Genomic DNA, 14,716 nt, shown 5'->3' on the forward strand with positions numbered 1-14,716 from the left:
CGGCAATTTTCCATATACATGCAAAGCGAGTCACCTTGAAGACGGTAGATATGGCGTTAGCAATGCGACTGCATCAAGATGATAGCATCAAAAAGTCTAGATCCAATGAGTAGACCCTTTTGCCTTTTGTAACCTTTCTCAAATGTAATCAATCTACTTTTGATGTAATCCAAAGTTTTAATGCAATGCTCTTTTCTCTCGTCTTAAGATTTGTCTATTTCAATCAAAGTGTAATCTTTGCGGTGTTTGTTTAATATTAATTTATGTACACCCACAAGTTGACTACCAATCTGTAACACATTGAATACCGATGTCTGCACAAGCATATGCTAACTCCATCTAACAGGAGACTCTCTCTCTCTCTCTCTCTCTCTCTCTCTCTCTCTCTCTCTCTCTCTCTCTCTCTCTCTCTCTCTCTCTCTCTCTCTCTCTCTCTCTCGGTGTATATGCACATACACAAGTATCTTTTAACACCAAACTGTGAAATATGATATTTTGTCGGCATCTATATAAGCTCACAAGTTACAGAAAATAATTCAGATCAAGCTTTATCAGGATGCATAAAGTGGCTAAAATCAAGCCGTAACAGTAGACAAATGGCATAAAGAACATCTAGGGATTTTAAAAAATGAAAAAAAAAGCATGTGCACTACGGCACGGATTTTGGCCTTCCCCAATTGTGGAAGGCTCAAATCTGCACCGTAGCTCACATGCTTTTTTTTCCAGATTTTTTTTATCCTACAATGTTTGTAATGTCATTTGGACACTGCCAGCAGACATGTTAAGCAATTAAAACCACATTTACAACATATTTTTTGACAAAAGAACTTGACATCACTGTACACATATTAAAACACTGTTGTGGTACAAAGTTTTCAAAATGAAAAATTTCATTAATAATTCAGAAGAGTTACAAATGCGCTTGAAGTTTGGATCAGAGAACTAGCAAATGCATATATAAAAAGATGCGTGACATTTACAAATTTTTTATAAGATCAACCATCTAGGTAGGGCCAGAGGGCCCCTCAAGGGTTTTCTTGTCTAGGCTTGATGCTATGGCTTGTGGGGAATCGATACTGTGACCTAGAGCTAAGTCACATCGCCCTAATAGGCCACGGCATAATTGCCTGCGAAGGCCCACAAGGCATCCTCCCTATTTACCAATATGCATTTATTCGCATTGCTGGCTATGGCATCCTCACATAGCATGCCACTCAAGGCTTTGCACTTCAAAAGTTCGGCATGGGCCTCTTCATAGTAATCTGAATGAAATACTCGGAGAATTTCAGTGGGGGTTCTGGCAAGGTAGTGCCACAATGAGCTATCTCCACCCTCAGAAGAAATTCGAACACCACCCAAACGTGCCGCAAATCTGTTAATTGTGAAGGCAGTCTGGAATAGGAAGACATAAGTGCAAGAATCACAAAAGCACACTGTGATATGTGTACAAAATCATTAAATCGCACCATTATAATCATATCTCCATGGCATCATTAGCCTCCACTACATTTTTTAATTCGATGTCAAAGCCGGAGGAGTGATCCACCTTTGTTGATGAGAAGGTTAAATGGGGGGAAACACAGACTCCGGGACATCGTAATTTGCAGCCACATCTTGTATAGCAACAAGGGTCACTGTCACCGTCTCCTCCGATTTGCGCTGCGTAGTATATGACATGTATTCTAATGACTTGGTAAGGTTGTGGTCTTCAAAAGCAATTTGCAAGACCAGTTCCTTTGCCATAGTTTCCCCTTCATCAAGTAAAGAAGTGATGGTTGCAAGTGTACAGAGTCATGTGTTGACTATGGTGAATAGAGATATATCGCGGGAAATGAGATCTTTACAAAATGTGGATTCTCTTTTCTTCTATGAACTATATGACTGTCAATTACAAAACAATACTCGTGCTTCAAATTGTAGCACATACCAAGGTACTCCTTTACATTTCCAAGATTCCAATCGTCATTGATAGTAATTTTCTGTATGTCACCCTCTTGAATACAAACTTGGAGGTCCACCTGCTCCCTACCCACTGTATCCAAATCCAACGCCTCCCAAATGCTCATTGTCGTCTTCCATCTTCTGTATGAAAACACCATTGACAAGGTTTGCTTGTGGCAATGTAGTACCTTGAAATAGTTTATCGCGAGAGAGCATTTGATGGTGTTGCCTTGATATTGGGCTACTTTGGTTTCCCATCCTTCTGCTAAGAAGCTATTGAGAGATCCATCTCCTTTCAAAATCCACATGGTCGGAGTTCCTGCAAAGTGAAAAATGTACACAAAAATGTGTAAAGGGACAAACCACCCAATGGTGGCCTTGTGGGAGCCATATGTGCACTTCATGGCAAGTTGCACATCCACGTCAATCCTTCGTTTGAATGCCACCAAAGTAGCATTATTAGGAAGGAACGAGTCAATGCTAGCCAAGGTTGGAGGTTCTACAAGCACCAGTTTTCCATAACCATATCCTTTTGGAAACACATAAGTTGCATTAAAAAAGAAGATTTGTCGAGTGGCCAGCTGAGAGCTAGTACATCCTGCATATAAAAGCTCACTGAAATCTATATGTATACCCTCAAATGTGCATGTGAAGGACCCCAAAGGTGCATGTGAAGGACCCCAAAGGCTCCCATTCAATGCAATCCGATGGAAAGATATCTGTAAATAAAGAAATAATCTGATGAATATTTGAGAAGAAAGTAGCACATACCAAAGTTATTATTTCAATAATTAGGGCTTACAATTCGCAAGAAATCTCCTTGTGTTACTCTCTTCCAGCTTGAGTTGTGTTGTTGTGTAAACATGTTGTATCTTTTCCATTTGCTTTCCATCTTTTCCTTGCTTGAGCTCAAGGATTCTGCCTTTCCAATGATGGAGGCATGAAGACATGTCGTGTCGAGGGACTTTATGTGCCCCCTTCATGCTTGGCTGCATAATAAGCCACATGAAGCGCCTATACTCCAATGTTATCCAATCCCCTTTATTATTAAGCACATTACTACTGCTCATAGCGTCAGTAACACTTTGAGGTCTTCTTGCACTTGGAGTACCATTAAGAAAGAGAGAAACAGGGGTACAGAACCTTCCAAGTTGCAAAAGGAGAGAGAGAGAGAGAGAGAGAGAGAGAGAGTTGAGTACACATATCAAACATCTATTTGTCAAGTTTTTAAACACCTTCATTAGTCCATGGCAAATAAAAGGGCCCCTATAGTTCCCAACCTTCCCCTAATGATTCATCCACTTTGTGGTGCACAAGCCCACCCTCTATTTTCATGCTCATTTGTTCCTCCCATTTGATACGTTTGTTGGCAAGGTTGCACCTATCATCCGAGCTCTTCATTGCCCTCTCTACAAAAATTGCCCAACCAATTTTATAGGCCTCCTTGCTATCGTTGCCTCACAATTCTCCAACACAAATGCCTTTGCAAATTGCTACCAAATCTCCTAATTTTCATATATCAAGCCACGTCGATTTGAAGACCTATCCATTTTGAAATGGACCCATGCAATGATGATTTTAAGTGGCCACTACTTTTGTGTGGAATATAGCATAATGTAGTGGAATATAGTAGGCCAAAATTATAAGGACTCTCTATCTTTACATTTGCTATAATTTTAGTTATATAACTAATATAGCATTCCACCATACCATGCTTTCATCGTTGCTTGAGATGCGTGATATGGGACAGATAAAGCCCAATAGAACTTTAAATTATGTGACAGTTAACTACAACTATTACACGTGGCAAGAAATTTAGGTTAACTTTTGATGTTGTACTGACTTTTTGAATCTTGAGTATAAACTAGGGGCAAATTTATCCACACTTGTTGAAATTTAATTCATAGGCTTATATTGATGTGATAAACATGTGTACATGCTCAGTTGACCAAAAATTTGCAAAAATTTGTTAGAAGTAAACAATCGTGATTATTTACATCTACCCTATTTTTTTACTTTTTTGACCAAGAGAGAATGATGGAGAGAGGTGCAGCTACAAGGCAAATTTCCTTTTTGTTGACCTATTGAAGAAAAAGAAAACATCCATAGCTCATGCATACTTGCCTTTGATCTCTCTCATGTATACAAATCATGCATGTGTATGTGGACATGGAGGCATGAGAAACAAGAAGATCACACCCTTTCTCTCTCCTCTAGATGATGTCTATCCACCATAGACATGCATATTGCAAACATAAACCACACAAGAGGATACCTGAGCATGAGATTTGCAAACATAAGCAAGACAATATGCATCCCTTCCTTCTCAAAGTCCCTCTGATAATAGCTATGATGATATGTGACCATTTTTAAACCCCGAACATGCACAAACACAAGATACACACCTATTCTAGCCACAATAGTACCTTGATTGTCTGACATATACCCATAGAATTGGCTATTTGCTCTATTAGCTCATTTATCTTGTCAACTATTTGGTCAGCTAGAAGTTCCATGCCATGGACTTTTGTCTACAATTGCAACTTCTCAATTTTATGGTGTATTGACAAAGCTTTTATCAAAAACATTTGCAAGGGAGCTCATTATGATGTACTCCTCATCGTCTTCTTGTTCATCTTCCTTTTCCTCATCATTCTTTGTGCTGCTTGGGCCGGCTTCATCCTTGGCCTCTAGAGGCTTTTCTTGGTGTATTGTTTGCCAAGACAGATCCTGCTGCTCTACCTGCATGGATTGCTCCTCTTCAATTTGTTCGTCTAACTCTGTGTGCAACTAGTCAAGAGATGGAATCTGCTTTAAATTCTAGTGTGAGAATACACTCAATAGCCACCTCTCATATCATTGCCCTCTTATTGTCTTGTTTTGGACACTTTTAAGGCCCCATTATGAGGACAAGACTCAGGTGAGTATCATGATTCATGATGTTTATCCAATGCCACATTTATTGGATGATTAGGTGGCCCAAAGTACTTTACAGGGCCAAGCAAAATTAGCCTTTTTTGCACAAGTCTGTTGAAACACTTAACATTGCGTCAACCTGTTCTATTTCCATTCCTGTTCTTTGTATTTATTAGTGCTTTTCTACACGACTCTGGTATAAAATTAGATTTGTTTTCTGTTGAAAAAAAAAAAAGGAAAAAAACTGTCACATTTACATAAACATCCACTATATGGGCATTTGGGGTTCATACATGTCTGTCGTTTCTTCCGCAAATGGTGTGAAGTGAAGACCATCCCAGATGCTACAGCCGACACACTATAGCTCAATTTTTTTTATCCAAGAGGTGATTATTTGAAATGGGTGAAAGAGGAGTTTTGCAGCCCTTCAAAAAAGATTCATGAGACACTTTCATACATAGGAGTACTTGAAAATACATGTAGCAATATGTATAGAGCAGATGAAACCATTGTATTTCTCAAGTTGTAGCATCCATATTCAGGTGGTGGGGAAAGTGTATGAAGTCCAAGACAATCTCAGCGATGAGTCGTCTACTAGTATTCTACAAAAGCATCTGGAAAAAAATGCTAGGGAACAAAAACAGCTCACAAGCTGCTATAAGTCATGTCGATGTGTAAAACCTTCATGCTATGCAATCTGCCCATACGCGTAGTAATAATTCCTCCATCGACAAAATCGCCTGCTCTGTGTTCCAGTCCTCCTTCCCCTACATATAAGCATGACACACAAAATTCCAATGAATTACCATAATTCCATGATAATCTCATAATGTGGCTGAGTACTGATCATTGGCTTCACTATTGTTGAGGCAACACAAATTCATATCAGCTGGGACACAATGAGATTTTTGTGGGCACAAAAGTTTCTCTCAAATCTACTAAAACAGGGGATCTGGCTAATTAGCTTCCCTTACATGTAAAGGCCTGCATAGCTAAAGCAGCTAAAGGCTTACGCAGTCTCACCCTCCCTCAAATCATTAAGGACAAACATGAGGATCTGAATTTTGTAGCAATACAATAGGTGCTTTCATAAGCAATGTTAGAAAAACAAGGACATTGAGTGAATAAATGAGGCATCATCATGATAGACAATTGTGTTAACCCAGCACCCCCTTGAGTACTATAATGATTCGTCACACTGCACACAAGTAAAAGCCCCAATCCCGAGTAATCTAGGGAAGGAATCAATGCAGATCATTTTGAGAACCTTCAGAAAAGCATGAAGCAATGTTTCAGCTGTAACCTAATGATTACAGCTTCCAAATCTCAAGTATCTGTGACAGACATGGCCCAAAATCATATCTCACATTAAGAAGAAGATGACAAAGTCATGACCTTCAAGTACTGTAAGCTTACCTCACAAAACTCTTCGCAAATGATAGGTTCTACGTACACTTGATATGCACTCTTAAAATCAATGAGATGCCATTTCATTCCCCCACCAATCACTACACTGAATATCGAGTGCGTTTTCCCCACAACCTTAAACCTTCCAGAAGATGAATCCCTGTCGCTGTCAGAAGGCCAGTGCACGCCTCTGCTATCAATGGATGCTTTGTTCAAAAGTGACTTGAGATCAGACAGTTCCATTTCCTGATACGAATTATGAAAAGGGAGCAGCTGTTAGTGGACTTGTTTTTAAACTAGGGCATGCCAATAACTACCCTCAAACTTACAGTTAGCTCAGGGTACTCATGCGTGAGAAATGCTAATCGTATATCAGCAATCTTCCCTACGCATGCAACATCACCAATCATGTGCCTAACAGGGAGTAACATGACCTGAAAATGTTTTGTATTACAAAAGTGCAATGATTAGAAACAGAAAGAACAAATCTTCTTACTTGCTGCCTGCATACATACATGTGGTGCAATAACCTTAACTAGGTTGTTTAATGATGATACTGCCTTTCCACACATGTCACAGTGCTCGCCTTTTCACCAAATCTGTTATAACCTCGGAACCAAAGGTAAGGCTGTTTACCTCTTTCAACTCTAGAACGCTTTTTGCAGAACCCTTGATTTCTAATATGTCATCCCGCATGCCAGGATTAACACTCTGTTCATTATGCTCAGAAATTGAGCATATACACCATAAGTCTGATCCTGGTTTCATCACATCTTCAACCTACAATCATTCAGAACAAGTTTTCTTTTCCAGAAGTTGCAACACAAGCATTGTAACACGTACACATACACACGCATATGGTGTCAGGTTTCAAACACAGGCACATTCAAATGGGCAGGATTGATTGTTCCAGCCCACGTCAATCCACAGCGATAGCCTGCTCATGTCAAAAAACAGTTTTAACAAATACAGGTTTGAGATAACCTGGACTCTAATTTGCTCCCCCCAGTGGGTATGCAGAGCATTCTTGTGTGCAAATTTTCGTAGAAAAACAAACTCTTCCATGGACAAGTTAGGGTCGAATGTCTTTGACAATCTTCGTGTTTCAAAGTTCCTCTCCAGATTTTCAGGAGTGTAGCTACTAACCCAAGGAACTCTGCAAGACTGTTGACTTTTTTGAAATCTGCAAGACTGTTGATTTTTTCAGAACCACAACCCCATCATGTATGTACAGAGTGGACATGGCTTCGAAAGGGAGACGGACCTGTGATTGTGAAAAAGGTTCCTTCCAAATTGGAGAAAAAATGTCGGAACGATCCTGTTGCGACATTCTGCACAAGCGAATCTCCCAAACTTATCTAACACTTCCTTAAGATCCTCTTTCCAAACATTCACAGGATTTCTGGGTATATGCCCAATAACCTCAGTTGAATTTAGCTGACCAGGATTATCAAGGTCTGTAGTCATGAATAAAAAGGTGAATAAAACCCAAACACACATAACAAATTTCATGTACAGTGCAAATACACAAAACCTGGAGTGAGTGTGTAAAGTTGGAGACACTGCAAGTGGGCGAAGGTCTCCCGATCGAATGTTGCGAATTTCACATGCTGGCAGCTCATATGGAGTAGAACAATGAACTTGTAGATGATGTCGGAAGATGAACGGAAACTAAACTGTGGATGTTGGGTGGATGAAGATGGAGGGGAAAGTGGGGTACTACTGGTAGCTGGTTTGCCTTGATCAGAAAGGCGAAAATGCGGGGGAATGTATGGCATTTCTGTAGTTTGTTCAGAAATTGCAGGGGTAGGCTTGGGTTTGTTATCTCGCAAGTGCGGCGGAATGTAAGACATGATATGATTTGTGTAGCAGAAATGCAGATGATAATGCACAGCTGCTTACCCATATAAAAAAATGCAGAGAGAGAGATTTGAAGAAGGGGATGCAGAGAGTGAATCATGCTTAACGGTATCTCCTGTTACCTTTTTCTTTTTACTTTTGGCCTGCATCATCAGCTTCATGCGAGGCGTGTAGAATGTTACGCCCCGCTTGCACGCCTCCAGTTCTAAAGTCACACTAATACGTCTCCAATGTCTATAAGTTGGACGTCCACTTGTAACTTTTAGGGGCCATCTTTTTGAGTGAAGATGGCCACCCCAACAGGGCTAGGAAAAATGTACTGGAAAAATACATTTTTTCTAGCCTATCAAAACAAGGAAAATTTTGAAATTCTTTCGGTTTATAGGTCAAAATTTGAAGCTTTTGCCGGTAATTACACAGAAACTCGTGTAAATTTGTCGGTTTTCTTAAGTGCAAGCTCAAAATCTAAACGGGATTTTATAATTTCAGCCGGTTAAAATACACCAAGACCCCGGTTTTTTTCTAACACTGTACCCCAACCAGGCCGGCCATCTTTTGCATTTCTTGTGAGCGCGATATCTCATTGGAGGAGCAAGCGGCTTTTGCCCGTTGTGATCTAGTCGGCATGTGTTTTGTCAAACGCGAGCTACTCACGTGGCATCCCAATGTGAGCTAGCTACCCACCTCACACATGAAGAAGCACTCCAGCCGCACAAGGCCAAGGGCTGCCACGTAGGCTTGAGCCAACAATGAACAGCGAACACATCACGTCCATACTACATAGTTTGTCAAGCTTGTTCCTTGCCAGATGCATGTGCTTTGAACGTCAACACACGATTTCAATGCACCTTTTAAGAGCTTTGATCAGCCCCCTATCCTGCTAACGTGCCTCTCTCTCTCTCTCTCTCTCTCTCTCTCTCTCTCTCTTTCTTTTGTGAGGGGTGTATGCTCTCGGTTACATTGAAGTTATCACTTCCCAATCCCCCTCTGGTTCAATAGCGCGAAGAAGATAAAAATGATGACTGCTCTGTGGCCGTATGTACAGCTGCAACATGGAACTCCTCCATCGCAATGTCTCTATGCTTAATATATATAGAATAGATGATTTCCTCCTCTTCTGGGCTTGAAAACATTGCAAGTGTTGAAAAAAAAAACGCAACCTTCCAACTTGTGCGTCACGAAATCCGAAATATCTGTGCAGAATCCCACTGTGCTCGTGAGACGGAAAAACGTGCAGAACGCCGCTTTCCTTGAGATTTACGCGAGCCGTTTTTCAAAAATAAATTTCTGCATAAAAATTCCCTAATCAGCAAAAAACGCAACCCAATCTCTTCCTTGTCTTCTCTTCGCACAAAAGCGTCCAAGGATCGCTAGAGCCTATGCTCTGATACCATGTCAGAATTGACAACGCGCAGAAGCACACCTCGGTGATGCGAGAGAGACGAGAGAGAAAGAGAATGAGAGAGAGTGAGGACACGAACAATGCTTGACTTTGATTAGCAATGACTGAGTGAGGATACAATGGTGGGCTTGGGGTTTATATACTCGCAAATGGGAATTGCCCGACCCAAGTAGGACAAATAAATAAAATGACATAAATAGACAAAATAAATATTCCCATATCAGATGCATAATTCTAACAATCTCGCCTTATCCTTGTCAAGAGTGACATCACTCCGAGACTTGGTTTTGAAGACCCGCCTTCCGTTTCGCTGGATGAGGTACTAACTTCCATGTGCCATTCCTTTCGATGGCATCGATCTCTTGCTCCATCGCAGTCTTCCAAACATCTTGGCTGAGAGCCTCACCAACATCGGTAGGCTCCCAGTCTTGAATAGCAAAAGTCATCAACCCATAGTTGACATTAAGAACCTCACCAACACGACTCTGCTCTCAAATCCGATGAGGTCGTCGTGGGCCTCCTATATCCTCCCACTCTAGAGTAATGCCCTCAATGCCCGAATCGCGCATTGTCTGATGAGCCCAAATAGGAGGCAGTCTATAGGACTCCCCCTCCTTATCATAACCAACTTGTGGCTCATCCATATCCTCCAAAATCTCCTCATCCACGGGATATTCTAGATCCGGCACATCTCCTGGAATAGCTACTGGAGTAGGAGTCGCAGTGGGGACTTCTGATGAGCATGGGAAGATGTTGGGCTGCCAACTGTCACCTACATCTCCTAGCATAAGTGGACGCTCATCCACTTGAGGTTGACCCTGCTGAGGAAGAATCCCCTTAGGAGCACTCTTCTCGTCCCGGCTGACCACAACCTTCTATGTTGTAGGATCATACAACCTGTATCATGTGGAAAGAGAGTTGTATCCTACAAAGATTTGTCTCTCCGACTTGGAATCCATCTTCCCCCTCTGAGTCTTTGGAATATATGCATAGGCATCACACCTGAAAACTCGAAAGTAAGAGACATCTGGTTTGCTACCAAAATAGGCCTCGAAAGGAGTCTTCCCTGGAACATTTGCTGTCGGAGACCTGTTCAGAGTATGCACCGTAGTACAAACCGCCTCCATCCAAAACGTTTGTGGTAAAGTACTGTGGGCCAGCATAGTCCTAGCCATCTCCACCACTGTCCTGTTCTTCCTTTCCACGACACCATTCTCCAATGGTGCGCTTGTATTGGCAAACTCCCACTTGATGCCTTTACTTGCACAAAACCTCTACATCTCCCCGAGGGTGAATTCCCCACCTTTATCAACCCTGATTGTTTTGATAGAGTGACCTGATTCTTTCTCCATTAGCGCTATCCATTCTTTGAGACTGAGGAAGGCTTCACTTTTATGTTTCAAATAGAAAACCCAAGTGAGCCAGTTGAAATCATCCACAATGAGCATAAAATACTCACTTCCACCAAGAGAAGTGTTCTACATAGGCCCGCACAAGTCCATGTGTACTAGCTCCAACGGCTAGGTGGCCCTTCTAGACGCCTTTTTTGGAAAAGGCTCCCGATGTTGCTTCCCTTGCAAACAAGAGCTACAAGTGTTCTTCTGCACCTCAATATCCGGTAGCCCTCGCACCAACTAACTCTTGAAAGCCTGCCTCAGATAGTCATAGTTGAGATGCCCAAACCTGGCATGCCACAAGTCACCTATGGAAGAAGCAGTAAGGTAATCAGCTAGAGCCCGGAAATCCTATAGCTTGTACACTCCATGCTCCTCATATCCTTCACTGACCAATTTCTTTGAAATCTTATTCCGAATCCACACATGATCCTCAAAAAGCTCAATGAGAAGGCCAAGATGGCAAAGCTCCTTCACTAAGAGTAGGTGATAACCGAGATCTAGAACATACAGCACCTTGGAAGTAAACATACCCCCCTTGCCGTTTGGAATTATTTTGAGATTGCCAATCCCATGAATGGGAACGGATGTCTTGTCGCCAATGAACACCTTCCCTTTCTTTGCCTGAAGATGCTGGAGACCATCCCTCAATGGTGTCATGTGCTTGGAAGCGCAACTGTCCACTATCCACTCTTGAGACGAAGATGATGTAAGGAAAGCCTCCTTGTCAGAGTCATCAGAAGGTCTATATGCACAAAGGCCCCTGGTCAAGCCACAACTACAGTCTCCTTCGCCTTGGTAGATTTCTTTGGACAATTGCGACGTACGTGGCCAATCTCGCCACAATCAAAGCATGTCACCTCCTACTTCGAAGCATCTTGCTTCCGATCATCCTTGGACTGTTGTTGCTTGCCTTTGGTTTGCTGTTTATTCTTCTGATTTTGGTTCCTTGAACACTGGCCCATCAAGCCAACTGAACCCCCTCTGTTTCCAGAGGTGTTCTTGAACTTGTCCTCCTGATCTAACACCGTGGGAGCTAGCTCTTCCCATGTCAAATCAGTCATCCGCCTCGCGGTAATCAAAGAAGAATAAAAATTACCATAACTGTCAGGAAGTTGAGACAAAAGAGTGATGGCCATATCTTTGGATGAGATGGTTTTGCCGGCTGCCTGCACATTGTGCTGCATCCCTTGAAGCTTGTTGATGTGGTCCTGCATTGAAACCGACTAAGAGGGCTTGAGCATCCACGTTTGGACCTCAATTGCGACTCTCTTCATCGGAGCCATCCTGTTAAACAGTGATCCTTAGACGTAGCCAGATATCCCGGGCTCCCTTCGTTGTCTTTAAATATGCTCGCTCAATCGTGAATGGTATTAAGTGAGCCCGTTCACACATGGTCAAGGCTCTTAAGTGTGATGAAGCTCTAAGGATTTAAAAATTCCAATAGGGATCAAAATTTTATTTTCAATTGGTGGGACACTCCATTTAAATGCCAACCAATGGCAAAGTTCAATACTTCGGATGCATCTAGTTCTTCATCGAACACAAAGAATCGCAAATATATTCCACGAAAAATCACTCCTCTTCAAATTTGGCAAACTTTGCCTATGCATAGTCCTCTCGCATATTAAATACATTCTGGATGTCTGTTAGCAAAATATATGCCCTGCCATCAAAGTGGAATTTGGGCAGTATGGACACAACCAAACCCCAAGCATCTAGGTTTACAGGATCATCATCTAATGGTTTCTTTGATAGAGTGTTTTTAATTGCAATTATATCAAGGTTTTTGGTATTTTCTGCTTCCCTCTCTTCATCAATCTGCTCTTCCAACTCTATCAGTGTTCTTTCTTCCTCTTCCTCCTTGTTTGCATCTTTTTCATTACATCCTCTAAAAGGAGCTCTTCACCATGTGTTGGAAGCTCTAGGTATAGACAATGCAAATATCAAATAAACCCTATGGGTTCTGTTATAGTCTTGCAATCCCTCTTGTGCATTGGATACCAAAACGGCCTGTAAGAAGGGGTGAGCTGGCTGTATTTCTTGTAAAGTGCATTTGATCCCTTCTTACCTGGAAAACAATCAAGAAGGTGAATGCATGGTTTCCCAACTGATATAACCATCCCTTTCTCCATGCATTTGAGGAACTCTGTTCTTTCCTGGGTTAAGTACACTGCATGCTCGTGGATTATCTCTTCGAGAGGAAGAGGTTTGTTGAGCTTCTCTGCAAGAAGGTGGAAGACATCGGAGGCACCAGATTCATGAGCAAAAGCAAACAAGGCCTCATCACAAGCAATGGCAGGTTCATGAAAAGGATATCAGGTCTTTTGCATTTCTTTACTGTCAGACACTTATGGGCCGGCTGTCTGAGTCGGGGCCTCAGGGGGTTCACCTTAAAAAATGTAAGTGTACCATGTGAGTTCAAATGAATGGGTTTTTTATTAGATAAATTGAGAAAATTTAACAGGATTATATTAACAGAAGGGGTTATATATATTCAATGTTATAAAAAAACCATTAGTTTCATAAAAGTAAATAAGGGTTGTTTTATTAGGCATAAAATCTTAGTTAAGGGGTTTTTAAAATACCTCTTGAACGCACTTGATATAGTGGATTTCTTAGTGATGCGCCCCCCAAGGCCGGGGCCGAGAAGTCAAAGTCCTGTTTCATTGAGGGTCTTCTTTGTGCACTTTTTGCAATATCTCTTAGCTTAACCAAAGCTTCATCCTCCGATTAGTCATCTCTCTCTTCAATCTCTTCTTCCATCTCGAAAGCCATTGGTATTTCAGATGGGCTTGTAATTGTAACCATTGGTATTTGAGATGGGCTTGCAATTGTAGGACGTTCAGATTCATCCTCATTGTCGGGCTCCTTTGCAGTAAAATCTATATTTTGTTTTTTGTTGGTTTGTAAAATGTTGAAACTCCTAGCCCCATCTTCAAATCTCCCTGGCACAATGGATTCGGGGTCCCGATCCAATTGCCTTATTTTTTGTCTTATTGTACCTGAAAAAAATAGTCACCTCTCTCTCTCTCTCTCTCTCTCTCTCTCTCTCTCTCTCTCTCTCTCTCTCTCTCTCTCTCTCTCTCTCTCTCTCTCTCTCTCTCTCTCTCTCTCTCTCTCTCAAAGACCGCCCCCATAAGGCCTCAAGACTAAGGTAAAATGTAACCTGCTATAACCTATCCACCCTCCACTCTTGAGGCAGTATGGGGGCGATCTCTCTCTCTCTCTCTCTCTCTCTCTCTCTCTCTCTCTCTCTCTCTCTCTCTCTCTCTCTCTCTCTCTCTCTCTCTCTCTCTCTCTCTCTCTCTCTCTCTCTCTCTGTGTGTGTGTGTGTGTGTGTGTGTGTGTGTGGCTTTTTAGAGTAACCAGGGCTATATTAAAGTGTATTGTGACTCCATAGACTACAGGAAGCATAGCACTATGGTAGTACTCACCGAAACAAAGCCCCCCTCCACTCTCTCTCTCTCTCTCTCTCTCTCTCTCTCTCTCTCTCTCTCTCTCTCTCTCTCTCGCTCTCTCTCTCTCTCTCTCTCTCTCTCTCTCTCTCTCTCTCTCTCTCTCTCTCTCTCTCTCTCTCTCTCTCTGTGTGTGTGTGGCTTTTTAGAGTAACCAGGGCTATATTAAAGTGTATTGTGACTCCATAGACTACAGGAAGCCTAGCAATATGGTAGTACTCACCGAAACAAAGCCTCCCTCCCCCTCTTTTAGGTACACACACACACACACACACACACACACACAAATCTTGCACAGTCGCCCTCAATCTCATCTCTCTCTCTCTCTCTCTCTCTCT

General features: G+C 41.9%; 1 protein-coding gene across 1 annotated transcript; it reads right to left on the bottom strand.

The window, feature by feature from the left end:
• Positions 1 to 5,321: 5,321 nt before the first annotated feature.
• LOC147429651 (uncharacterized) lies at positions 5,322 to 8,337 on the bottom strand. Its single transcript, XM_086495916.1, has 7 exons — positions 7,799 to 8,337; positions 7,529 to 7,721; positions 7,249 to 7,447; positions 6,901 to 7,044; positions 6,594 to 6,698; positions 6,274 to 6,510; positions 5,322 to 5,624 (listed from the first exon to the last, which is right to left on the bottom strand). The coding sequence occupies exons 1-7, from the start codon at positions 8,115 to 8,117 to the stop codon at positions 5,541 to 5,543; spliced, it is 1,281 nt and encodes a 426-aa protein (XP_086352042.1). The 5' UTR covers positions 8,118 to 8,337; the 3' UTR covers positions 5,322 to 5,540.
• Between the last annotated feature and the right edge of the window lie 6,379 nt (positions 8,338 to 14,716).

Source organism: Adiantum capillus-veneris, chromosome 22 (assembly GCF_014529385.1).
Source record: "Adiantum capillus-veneris isolate H3 chromosome 22, ASM1452938v2, whole genome shotgun sequence".
In the NCBI taxonomy this organism is placed as follows: Eukaryota; Viridiplantae; Streptophyta; class Polypodiopsida; order Polypodiales; family Pteridaceae; genus Adiantum; species Adiantum capillus-veneris.